Here is a 13,608-nt window from a genome sequence, read left to right as displayed (position 1 = left end):
ACCCCTTACATACTATACCACAGAAAAAAACGTGTTTAACTTAGCAAGCTAAACTGCTCCTTAAATTACGAACAAACAGCATTCCCTGGAATTGTCCCTAGGAAGCAAAAGACTTCTTTTAAAGCAATACACCATACTAACGCAGGGAGCTTCGTAAGCAGAAAGTGTATGGAAACCATAGTATCGTTCCACTCTTAAATTAGGAGATTAACTTAATTTGCTTCACATCAGTGCTGAATTTAACCCTTTATTGTCAATGCAAACCTCTTAAATGTCAACTTCCCACAAGCAGCTTTAGTAATTTTGAACAGATACATAAAGCATACAAAAATCAGAAAATAATACCCTTTCTTAGGTGCAGCTCCAGCTTAGAAAGAGAAAGAAAAAAAAAAAGTGGTGGTAGAAAAAAACCAAGGATTTTGTTCTGGGCTCAAATTCAAAGGCGTTTAGAGAGGAAAAAGTAAACTGGTAAGAACAAATAAGAATTATATTGTAAGGAAGGACATGAAGGAGAGTAATTTATAACAGATCAGAGAATCAGACAATCACAGAATGGTAAAGATCGCCTATTTCCAACCCCCCTGCCATGGGCAGGGACACCTCCCACGAGCCCAAGTTGCTCAAAGCCCCATCCAGCCTGGCCTTGAGCACTGCCAGGGATGGGGCATCCACAGCTGCTCTGGGCAACCTGTGCCAGTGCCTCACCACCCTCACAGTGAAGAATTTCTTCCTAAAATCTAATCTACATCTACCCTTTCTCAGTTTAAATCCATTCCCCCTTGTCCTGTCACTACAGGCCCTTGTAAAAAGTCCCTCTCCAGCTTTCTTGCAGGCCCCTTTAGGTACTGGAAGGTGCTATAAGGTCTCCCCGAAGCCTTCTCTTCTCCAGGCTGAACCCCAACTCTCTCAGCCTGTCTTCATGGGAGAGGTGCTCCAGCCCTCTGATCATCTTTATAGCCCTGCTCTGGACTCGCTCCACCAGGTCCATGTCATTTTTATGCTGGGGACCCCAGAGCTGAATGCAGTACTCCACGCGGGGTCTCATGAGAGCAGAGTGGAGAGGGAGAATCACCTCCCTCAACCAGCTGGTCACACTTCTTTTGATGCACCCCAGGATACGGGTTGGCTTTTTGGGCTGCAAGGGCACATTGCGGGGTCATGTTGAGCTTCTCATCAACCAACATCCCCAAGTCCTCCTCAGGGCTGCTCTCAATCCATTCTCCACCCAGCTCGTATTTGTGCTTGGGATTGCCCCATCCCAGGTGCAGGACATTGGACCTTGCACTTGGCCTTGTTGAACTTCATGAGGCTCACATGTGCCCACCGCTCAAGCCTGTCAAGGTCCCTCTGGATGGCAGATGACCTTACACACCCAAGTAAAAAGGGAGCAAACACTTGCTACTACCTTCCCACCAGCAAAGAATTTTTAAAGCTAGTTTCTCAAATAAATAGGAACTTGATAAGAGACTATTCTTATACCACCTTTGTTACCATATTTGAGCATCTTCTAGTAGTATGTTGAGGGATATGAATAATCACTCTTGAGTCCTTGGTGATAACTTGGGCTTAACTCCAGACATACTGTTTGCTGGAGGCTCTGTATCATCATCCAAAGAAACTGGAAATGATAAATACCTCGCAAGGAGAAAGGTTTTTGGCTCCTTTCTTGAAAATGCTTTAAAAGACAGCATTATGTTTTGTTCACTTGCAGTGTCCTCCCTGACTCAGTGTTGGGTTTTAAGTGTATGTGTTCAACTAAAAGAAGCCAGAAAAAGAACAAGACTTCTTCCTGCACCAAACATTTGTAAAAGTGTATTGAGGTCCTCAGCTAATGTGGGAATATCCCAAAGATACACCTACTGTCACATTGGTGCAGTTCTTCAACTTTCAACCAAGCTCATGCAGTTGCACAGTCTTCATTCTAGCTCTCCCTAGCTCCAGTTTGGAGAGAACAAGGTGACTCTACAGAGAAAAGGCTGGTACATACTGGAGCTCTCGCCGTACTGACGTAGAGCAGTATACACACAGCCAAGTGAGCCCTGTCTCCTACGCAAATGTAAGAAAGTTCATTATTGCCAACAAATGGAGCTCTTGAGCACTGTTTCCATCTCAGAGCATTTCAGTATACTAGGCCCAGACACCAAGATTTTGACTTTGATGAGACATCAGAGTAAAAAGGAGAGGTAGAGTCTGCCACACACTCGGCAGCCTACACTACTGCAGGGGGATGCTTCTGGCTGCTGCAAAGATGTGCTGAATCAGTGCAGACTGTTGGAGAAGGGCCAGGTGGCTCTCAGCCTGTTTGAAGAGGAAGGCTGGTGGGTGGTTAGTCACTACGCTACTCATCCCAAACAAACTCGTGGCTGGTGGGAGAACAGCACCTGCTTTTGCTGGCAAAAGCAAGCAAGTCTTCCCACACACAGGGGCAGGCATGCTCCACCTCATTAAAAAAAAAAAACCAGAAAAAAAACCCACTGAAAATGTTGACCCTCTGTCTAAGTGTGACATATGGAAATGCCATTTGTATGCAATTATGTCTATACATTGAACAGTGTATTTAAGTACAGGGGTCATCTTCTTAAATATGGGGTTTGTATCAAACAAACTTGGGATTCTGTGTACACTATGCGGTTCAGTATAATTGTGTGTCGTAATGAATTTCACTGGCTTAATTTTCAAAAGCAAAACACTTTCTGCATTTTCTTCAGGACTAGCTCCTGTAAAGTCATATAATAAAGCTGAATATTAAAAGCTCAGCATAGAAAAGAATATTGTAACTTGTATCCCCGAATGATGTAAGAAATTTACTTATACATCAAAAGTCCAAAAAATGCAGAAGAAAATGTGAGAAGCCTTTTATTTTATTTTTATTTTTTAAACAAGTCTGAAAACCTCATCTCCTCTGGATTATTTCGGCAGGTGTTCCTTTATAGAACCAGATCTAATAAGATTTTAGTATCTAGAAGACACAAGTTAAAATAAACGCCATGATTTGCCATCACCCACTTTTAGCAGCTGTACCCATGCTTAAGAATGAAATTAAAGCTTAAAACAAACTGAAGCTGTTATCCCAATATTACTTGTTTACAATTTAATATATCCTTCGCAGTGTCTCTTCTGAAAGCAAGCTTTTGTGGCAAAACTTTTGCGCACTTCTCTATTAAACATCCAGAAGTTGAATTCCAAAAGGACAAGAGATTTATTCTGCCTTAATACACCTTGTTCTCCTCAACCACTTCAATAGCTTCCAAGAGCCATCTTCATCACACGTACCATTGACCCACTTAATTCTATGAATGTACGTTTATAGATTTTTCACAGAATGATAACAAGACTATTTAAATAAAAGATGAAAGTTACTGATGTGACATTAGCAGAAACTCTCAGTGGCTTCAGTCAAACGTAACATTCTGAATTTTTCACACCTTGCAAAGAACAAGTATAACTCAGTGTTAATACCAACAACACTACAATCTTCAAAACTAATTTCTAACATAATTCCTAGCTGAAAAGGAAATGCAATTCTGATCTGGAAAATACCAATGGACATTGGTCCATCAATACATTTTTACTTACAAACTCAATACCTCAGAGTCTGATACCTCCATTGTTAGTCTACTGTGCTTGTGAATGAACCACACGGTTTTACATGACTGTCAGTCTAACAAGCTTTCATGGACAACACTTGCACCTCATGGGCAACATTTTAATAACCTGAGTACATATCAGAGGATACACTGCACAGAGTTAAGATTTCAGAAGAGCAATACTGGATTACTATTTTCCATCACTTCCCACAGATTCACACCAAGATTTTGCAACAATTGACCTTTACACTTGGAATATCACCAAATTATTATTTAATCATAAGTGAAACCAATTGGGTGATCTGCTTTTGTTAAGAATTCATTTACCTGACTTAAGAAGAATTTAATTCTATTAATTAAACAAAACTACCACTCTGTGGGTATAGATAATCCCAAATTTGCTTCGAGTTCAATGAACTCTGGAGAGGTCCATTAACTTAAATGCAGCACCACAGGAATGTAGTTAAATGGCTTCCAATGCCATTTCAGGTCCAGAACCAATTCGTTTCAGCATGTATCTTGAGCTCATAAATCTGCCAGACCCAAACTGACTCCATGCTGACTTAGTTTACATGCCTCTGATGTTTACTCCCAGGACTTGGACTTGCAATAGCACGGTAGAGAAACATTTAGCCATCCATTATCACCGCTAGTCCTGGGGGGCCTTTTTTATCCAGACACAGAACGGCTACATGGCACAAACTAACAGGATCAGCAACAGCATCCAAGCTCCAGCAGCGCTGCTTGAGCAGAGCCACTGCTGAGCCAGAACTAAACCCCGGTATGATTATTTGCAGTTGGGTGCATCCATCCTGGATTTTCCAAGTGTCTGATAGTAACCAGTGTTGTCCCAGTTATCTAGATGTCCCGCTCCCCATGATCCTGGATAGCAGAGTGTTGGTTACACAACATCCCCATCAACAGAACATGAATCCGTTTGAAGAAACTGAAAACTAAAGATAGTATTTACGAGTTCAGTTTTAATTAGTATGAAACAGGATCTCATTTTTTTCCATCTCAGGGGACATTACAGCATACTTTGTATATTATATAATAATCTCAAGTAGAAAAAAAGGTTAAAACATTGGAGAAGGTTTATTTCCTTCCCCACTCACTCCCACCCCTTCAGGAGGACATATACCAAATATGAAAGCATCAAATAATTTCATTCAATATTTCATAATCCAAAGGAATACTAAAATTTTATCAAAATCTTGCTGTGGGGTCTTACAGAAGTTTTGTTTCTCTTTCTTACTTCATTTTGAATCTTGTTCAACATTAACTTCCAATGCAGTCCAAGCATCCAAAATATGGTAGTAAGTTTTTTAGGCTTCCCTAAAACAGTGGAGCAGGTTTTCTGTGAAAGTTATGAAATTTCCATCCTTGGAGAAATTCAGAACTCAACTGGTCAGACCCTAATAAGCCTGATCCAGCTGGTCATGCTTTTAGAAGAGGCCAGACCAGATGTGAACTCCAGAGGTCCCTTCCAACCTAAATTATTCTGTGATTATATCTGTCTGAAGTACTAGAGTTTCCTGTGGTGCAACATGGAGAGGTCAGAAGCCGTGCACTGCCTCCAAGGAGGCTAAGTGGAGTTTCAGTACATCTCAGCACACTAAAGAAATGGGCAATCACCAAGGTATGTCACTGACATTTCTAGAATACTTCTGAATTTTGAGGCAGCAGCAACAGGAAAACATCTTTTCTTATGCTGCTTTTATATTGCTTTATGTCAAATTCTATCTCTATTTTACCAATAAAACTCTAGTGGCTTTAATTATTTCTCACCGGATTTACACTGACAGGAAGGAGACTATGTTCTCAGTATTTTAGTTACCATAACTGAAAATGTGCAAATGAACGTGTATTTGCAATAACCTCATTCCCAGCCTCTCCCATTTAAACTCCGTATGTATCCACTAGCTAACCCACACAAGCTGCAGGAGCACAGAATAACTAACAGAGACAGTTTCCATCCCAAGACATCATGAAGAAATACAGTCCTCCCTCTTTAATGAGAAAACTTCAGTGTGTGCCACAATGCCTTGAACCTAAGAAGATACTTGTACAGAAAAAATTATAATTGGTAGTGGGTGTCATATAGCCAAATTACTGCTCACATCCAATCACTAAATTGCCATATGTGCTGTTCTAAGCAAACAGCCAGTTCCCTACCACAACTCTCCAGAAATAACTGTGCTTTGCAGTTGCCCAGCTGGGTATTTAAAATGTTCCACAAAGGTCTGGTGCCATCCATTTGGTGGAAAAGGACATCACATCATCGTGGTCCCTGCAAATTCATCCAATTTTTATTTTTGAGACCAAATGTTGAAAAAGAATAAGAGAGTCACAAAACTCTGAAAATGTGAACAACTGCGAAGTACCACTGCAGATATTTATAGGAAACACTAATGGAACTGAGAGAAAAGTCACCCATCTCCAGGTTTACCCCCCGATTCACTCATTTTAAGACACAGTTCTACAATACAAATAAAATGCTCTCAAACTACCAGGCAACATTGACTTTCCAGTCTAAAACCGGGCTCAGTATTCATTCCTTGCCTACACAGAAACCTTTAGAGATGCATCAGACAACAGACACTTATTCTGTAACTGAACATTCTCTTCTCTTGAGGATTTAAAAAAAAAATTCCCTCGCAATCTCCAGCTTGAACGTTCTGTTTTTATGAAGTGTAGGCTTAGCAGGCCTAAAGCAAGGCTTGACTAAACAAACATAAGTATTAACTGATAATCATTCATGTGTTGCATGTTACACTGTAGTCAACAGCCGTAAAACCAGGGACCAGAATCTGAGTTTTCTGCGCCCACCAGTGCTTGGAACACAAGTATGAAGCCCCTGGTCCTCTCGGTCTTCTCTGGAGCATACCCTGACACATGGCCAGCTGCCAAGGGGCTCAGGGTCCACAGCACAGGTGGAGAGACCTTCTCTCTGTGCCTGGAGACCTTCTTCAGATGTGGCAAAGTGGTGGGCTTTGGACACCTCCCAGGGAATGCTTGAAGCCCAGGACAAAGGTGGGCACCAACAATACTGGATACACACAACTTTCCCCATGGGTTTCTTACACAAGGTGGAGCCCAGCTTCCAACGCCTTGCCTTGCTCACCCAACCGCTCTCACCATCCCTTACAGTCGCTGGTTGGAGAATGACACTGTCAAACCAGGCAATAAACAGTATTTTGCATTGTACTCTAAGGTCTTCAGAGGAATCTGCATCTTCTCTTAGATGCACGAGGGTTGGTATTCATTCTGGGCCAGCTGAAAGAGACCTCTGGCTGCAGATCAAGTGTCTCCACGGACTCTGATCACTTTCCTGTTTTTGTTTTCTTTTAAAGTATCAGATTTTTGGTACTTCAATTGAAATAGGAAAAGAAAAGGTATTTTATCAGCATGTAAAAGTAAAAACATCTGAGCAAAAGGAACTCAGATAAAAGCTTTCTCCTTTCCTCCACAAACACAGAAAACAAAATTTTCCTCAAACAGTGTAATTTTCACAACACAGTTCAAAATTCTCTCTCTACCTAGTCCTAGTTGCTGAAAATGCGACTGAACAGTACAATAAGAACTCAGGAACATCTGGCTGGATTTAATTAAATACCTATTTTTCATAAGCAGAATTTATTCTTACGAACTTCAAATTTCAAATTTCTCAGTATCAAATCCTCTCAGTCACAGTATGAACTTTGCAACGTACTTCAAAAGCATGCTCCTCTCAACTTCACAGAAAACATTCAGCTCACGTACTGCACGTAATTACATATCACGGTATCTGATCAGTCTACAGCATACAGACCTAGCACCTTTGCCTATTTGCACATGCAAAAGTTATCCTCTGAAACTACTAAGGACACAGAAGTGTATCAGGAGCCACAGATTTAGACTATTTGCAAAAAAACCTCAGAAAGTCATACCAAGGCAAAGCAGAAAACGTGGACCACTCTCCTCTTCAGGTCTAGTTAATAGGACTGTTTTTACAGAACAAAAGAACAAAGCAGAAGTACTTAATTTTCACAATATGCAAACACTGTATTGTTTTCTTATTGGTATGGATAATACTCCTGTTCACGTTTTTAATTGCTATTCAATCAGTAGATTAACGTAATTACAACTTGCCACCCCTGTATTTGAGGAGACATGTAAATGAGACAGGCATTTCTCAGTTTTAGCAAGGGTGGGAATACTCTGGGTCAACGAAGAAGCACCTGTACATTATTTTTCTCACAAAGTCAGGACACTGAATACAGTTCAGCTATTCACTGGGCCAAAAAACATTATCTGCAAGACTTTAAATCAGAACACAATTCTTAAAACTAATTCTATTCTTATGGTATTATTTTATAAATAAATAATGTGAATTAGTATTTAATTGTTTCAACCTGAGATTTTAATTTTTCACCTATCAGTATGGGAAATCTCTTGGCAGCTCTGGAGGCTGTGTGAAAATTAAATTTTTTTTGTTTAATTATAAATTGGTTTTGCTGTAATAGTGGCGGCTTTAATTGAAATGTTTTAATTAAGTGCTTGAAGCAACACAATGCTGGCTTTTTGCTGGAGACTAGCTTATCTAACAGTCTGAAGTTTCACATTTACTCAGCTCCTGTGCTGAACACACAGACTGCTATATAACCAACTGTAACTGCTGCTTCTAGCTGGCTAATGACATGTAAAAAGACAAAGAGCGAGTGCATTCAACTACACACCTTAAACTGTGGTAATAAGTTGGGCAGTAAAAAGCAGCCGTTAGGACTATTTTAAAATAATGAGGGCGAGTGAAAGAAAGGTATAGTTGTAGCATCTTGTTCAAAATGCACTGTGATCTCCACAGATGGACTTCCTGCCTTCTGGCAACCATCCCACCAGGAATAAGTGACAGACAGGGCTATCAGATTGCTCTCTGACGGATGGCCCGATAGACTATAGGAAAACATAAGCTCCAGCAGGGAATGCTGCTCTCTTCTTCTCCAGACAGGGTATCAAAATCGAAAGCACTTGGAAGGTTCATAAATAGCAATATCAACACTATTAAGATTTCAGGAGTGTGGGGAGGGGGGAAGGGTTGATTGCTTTTTAACAGATTTATTTCCACATTTGAATGTTTCAGAAACACCACAATCTGTCTCTGGGGCCCCTTCTGATGACACTAACAAATAAAGAAATAGGACTTAGAAGTAGAGAGGAAACTGAGAACAGCAGTAGAAAAATTTTATACTTGTAAACCACTATTTATTTAAAAACTGAAACCTTCTGGGAAGAGGGGTCAGGTAGGTGCTGAAAACATGGGCAAGAACAGCAGAACACTTGCACCAAACCTATCCACAAACATCTGCATGACTGCTCTTTGAGAACTAAGCTATAAAACAGCTTATCTGTTATCATTGTGCTGGGTAAAAAAACCAAGCCAGCTAAGTTTTCAAGCACTAACAACTATGGAAATGGCCTCTGCAATACAACAAATGAGTTAAAAACATTTAATACTTCATTGCAGATCACACCAGAAGTTACTTGCGGGGAAACCACGTATGAACCAGCAGAGGCAAGGAAGCAGTTACAAATGAAAGATACTGAAATATATGCCTGGGTTAACTATTCGTGAGGAAGAACTTTCCATGCATAGCAGTAACAGGAAGATATTGTTAATAAAAAGAGCCCTCTTCCTTTCTACTAAATATTGCCCTCATTGATCAAATAACCTAAGACCAAACAACGAATAACTGCAAGAAGGTTCCACTGTACTTGACAGTGGATTAATTACATTATAGAAGAACATACTGACCACACAACATATCTCGCCTCCAGCAGAAAACACTTAGGACGAAAAGGGAGAAGGACAAGTACTTAGTGCAATTATGCATAAGAGAGAGACAAAATGTCATTTTAGAAAAGTAGTAATGGTTGGATCAAATAACTAGGTAGAGCAATACTTCAAAATGTAAGGGTGGAGCACTGCAGGGTGTTTCTTGCCCTATTTCTCTCATATTCCTGTTCTGTACTGGCTAGTACAATTAATTCTGACTGTCTGAAGGAGAAAAGCCTGCCAACTAATCTTAGAAGCCAAGGGAGAGAGATTAACAGAGGAAATGAGTAGGTCCGGGCTTCAAAATCCACCTTCTCCAATTTCCCCTTCTTCTATCTGAAGTGCATAACAAAGTGGTTATGAAACCACATGCTGTAGTGGTAAAAAAACCCATTTTGTTCTTTTAAAACCTCCGAGTCAAGAACATGGGCAAAATTGTGTCTGAAAGCTGAAGAGGCTTGTCAGAGCTGGCAGGATAAAAATTTCAGGAAAATTAAGAAATTCTCAGCTGGCGGAGCTCACTTTAGCTCCTTTAATCCACACTGTTATGCTGACCCACACCAACTGAAAATCTGAGCCTTCTTTCGTGTCATGCTATTTTTAAAGTAGCTAAACGTCAGCCTTGAGTACAATTGTTCAATCCTATGATGTGGTCCTGAAAGACAAGTACAGGCCAAGTAAAAAAGAGCCATCACTAACGTGTCCCAGTCATTCACTGAATCCTTCATGTGCCCGTCAATCCTTATTAGTGCTATCAAATTACCTACAGCTGTTCCCGAGTCTCTGCTGGGAGCTACAATGATACAGAGCAAACCCCCCAAAAGTGGAAGCCTTTCTGCTTTTAACATTCCCTCCTGTTCAGACCACTTATGCCACCTGCATTTTCTATCACTCACCTTAGTGGCCTGTAACATTATCACTTTGTGAGGGCAAGATGTAACCCCAGCTTTTGTGTTGCACGTCACCCAATCTCTTCTTCCATCACCTAACCTCCCCAAGAAAATGAACTGTGGTATCTCTTCCCATCAAGAAATTTCCTTGGTCTCCGTGGTGAGAAAAAAATCCCTGGTAACACCTAGATTTATTAAATCATACAAACCCAGCCTTTGAGAACAAAACTGGGTCTATCAGATGGTTGATGTCATCGCTCAGACACTCACCAGGGTGACAATGGCACATTCAGCAGTCAGTTGAGCAGCACTGAACAACGTCCGAACAAAGCGGTAAATCTGTTTCTGCTCCGGGTCATGTTTGTCATAGTCTGGTGGCACTTCGGATTTCTAAGGAAGAAATACTTCCAAATAGGTGACTGAAACAAAACGAAGCAGACAAAGACAGACAGTTCACATGAAAGGGAAGAAGAGGCAGATGTACTTACCGAAAGGGGATGAAGGTTTTCATCAAAAATATCTAAGAGCATTCTTCCGTCTGTGTCCCTAAAAAGTATTAAAACCAAAGTAGCGTCATTATCTGAACACAACAGCACGCAGCTCTCATACACACTAGCTATCATTAAAATTCCAATACTCCTCATGCTGTGGGGTGCTTAGAAACACTGCAGAGATGTGATTTTCAAATTGAAGTTGGACCTGTTCTGCCATAAGGTTGACATGTAATATGAAATCCATGTTACAAAGTAATAAAAAAAAAAGCTTTCAATGCCAAAGATACATAGCTCTTCTGCTCTCTGCTGTAAGGCTTCTTCACAGCCTAAGCAGTACTCCTATAAACCATAACGAAATCAGCCCAGCTTACTCTCCTTTTAACTTCATCAGGTCAAGCCTTGCAATCTCTTCATTCCTCCTCCTCCTTTATTGCCAACATTGTGAACATTTACAAATGTGCAATACTATTTTTACAGTTACCCTTTAGCTCATACATACTTGCTTTTTATTTATTTGGAAGAAGTTATTCTACTAACGATTTCTGAAAGCAAAAAGTAGTACATACAAAAATAAATCGGACAAAATAACATTCCTATTCATTGGTTTTATTTGCTATTTCTCTCTCAGGTCCCCCTGTTGCTCAAGATCGGCATGCAAGCTGATGCAGCTTCACAAGCCGAACATCCAGGATGCAATGTAAGATTTCTCCTGTGTGTAATCTTGGCAGGAACACAAAAGCGAGTGGTATAACAGTACCAGTTAGAAATGGACACTTTCCCGACAGATGCATCCATGTGACCTACTTATTACAATCCCATCTTTATTTATAGCATCTCTGGTACTCTGGTCATAGAGTTCTTCAGAGAAAAACCACCGAATGTGTTTTCTGCTCACAGCACGTGACTCACAGCATGCAAACATGAGTTTTACAGTGGATTGATATCTACAAAATGTATTTATTAGCAGCCAACATTCAAACCTCAACATCTGATGGCAACATTTTTTCTGCTATAAAGCCTGCTAACACTGGAAATAGACAGGGGTTTTTGTTTGGGGTTTTTTTTTTTTTTGTTGTTAAAAAAAGGAGTTCCTAAATTAAAACAGAAAACCAGATTGAGATAATTGAGATAGAAAAATCCTAATCAGCAAGGATTTTATGCCAGACTCTTTTACCCTTACATAAAAAGGCTAGTATCTTAATGCAGAAGTAGTTTCACTGGAGTCACTGAGATTTGCTACAGTAAACTGCGGCCCTTCACAATGAGAAGAGACAAAACAAAAATCTCCTATTTTATTTCTTTATGCTGTAGCTGCTGCATGCTATGAAGGCACATTTGAATACCCTAAAGAAAATCTATTACACAGAAAAAAAAGCTCACAGGTTTTCATCTTCATTAGAACAAATTCACATTGTTATCTTTTAAAAATGAACCATCTGCTAGTTGATCTAAGCATCGTTTTTCACAGTTAGTTTGTTGGGGTTTATATTATTTTGTTTATTTATTTAGCAAATGCACCAATACTTATGCATTCCTCCAAAACCAAGATAGATGTGTCTTTTACCACATCACATTGCTGAATAGCTAAGCACAACAAAAGCTGCAGAAAGCCAATCAATGTAACAATGATAGGAGACACTGGGAGAAGAAGGAATGAGAACTAATTAGAATGTTACAGTCAAATGAAATCTGGGAAACATATGAAGGAATATTCTATTTCTTGTATTGTTTCTCAAAACACTGGGACTGCTGAGAGTTCAGAATATTATGAAGTAATTTAGTTTTAAGTCTACTGTACACGAAAAAAAAGGAACAACTAAATACTGTCTGAAAAGAATTCTTCTCCTGTGCAGCAGATGCTTGACTCGTTTTCTGTCAAAATCAACCCCGAGTCGATATAAGAGTTGCAGTGGTTTCTTACTCCCCAGCCTCCCTAACGAACCAAAATCTACCACATTTGTCAACAACTTCCTTTTTGCCTGTAATGGCAGGAAAGAGAACGTACGTTTTGCTATTGCTGTTTCAGCAGCCAGTACAACTGAATGCTGTTATCACATTGTCCCTCTGTTCCTAAATCAAAGACAACTGAAGACAGAACAGTGATTTCACAGTTGTTAATTGACACACGCAAGCCTGCTCCAGCATCAGTGCTGAGACCATCTGTCCCGAGTGCAGCACAGGGCACATTGACAACACACCTCCGCGCCCCGGGCAGCTTCAGAGGGAGAAGCAGCCACCAGTTCTTCTGGAATAAGCCACCTCTCCATCTCAGAAGTGAAAGGACAGATAGCAAGTTTCCCAAGCAGATAGTATTTGGTATGTATTTGTTTTCAACACACTGATATGGGACACTATTTTATTTTATAAAGGTTTAACCTCTCTATCTGCTAGTTGTAGGTCAAATTGACATCAAGTTCTGTAGGCTCGCGAATGGGCATTATTGTACTGCAGACAGAAATCAGCTCCTTGGCAATCGGCACAAAGCAATGGCTCTGGATTCCTCCTGCTCTTTCTGCGGTTTCTTACCCTTTGTAGTTCCTAATGCGCGCCATCCTCCTCAGCCTTTTACTCAGTTGGCATGACACTTAACAGAGCATTTAACAATAACTTATTTCCACCAAACTTTAGAGTCTGATTGTCTTTGAGATCTCTAGTATTTAGTCAAGCGTAGTAAAAATTGACTAGTTAGGCAAACTAACCCAGGAACAATGGAAGGAAGGGGGAAAAAAAAGGAACCACAGATGGATAAACAAGTAATCCAAGCATGATCACCAATGTCTCATTTCCTAGGAAACAAGATTAAAAGTTTGTGAAAAGAATTCACT

General features: G+C 40.2%; 1 protein-coding gene across 4 annotated transcripts in view; it reads right to left on the bottom strand.

Annotated features, from left to right (window-relative positions):
* CCNY (cyclin Y) overlaps nt 1-13,608 on the bottom strand; it is a 128,968-nt gene that overhangs the window by 17,709 nt on the left and 97,651 nt on the right. For all 4 annotated transcript variants that reach the window (XM_040591810.1, XM_040591811.1, XM_040591812.1 and 1 more), the window contains 2 exons: nt 10,778-10,835; nt 10,560-10,679 (listed from right to left, as the gene is read on the bottom strand). In XM_040591810.1, coding sequence (XP_040447744.1) covers nt 10,560-10,679; nt 10,778-10,835 — 178 coding nt within the window. The remainder of the gene's footprint in view (nt 1-10,559; nt 10,680-10,777; nt 10,836-13,608) is intronic.

The sequence above is a fragment of the Falco naumanni genome, chromosome 4 (assembly GCF_017639655.2).
Source record: "Falco naumanni isolate bFalNau1 chromosome 4, bFalNau1.pat, whole genome shotgun sequence".
Taxonomy (NCBI): Eukaryota; Metazoa; Chordata; class Aves; order Falconiformes; family Falconidae; genus Falco; species Falco naumanni.
The sequence above is the reverse complement of the archived record's forward strand: the minus strand, read 5'-3'. Positions and strand labels throughout refer to the sequence as shown.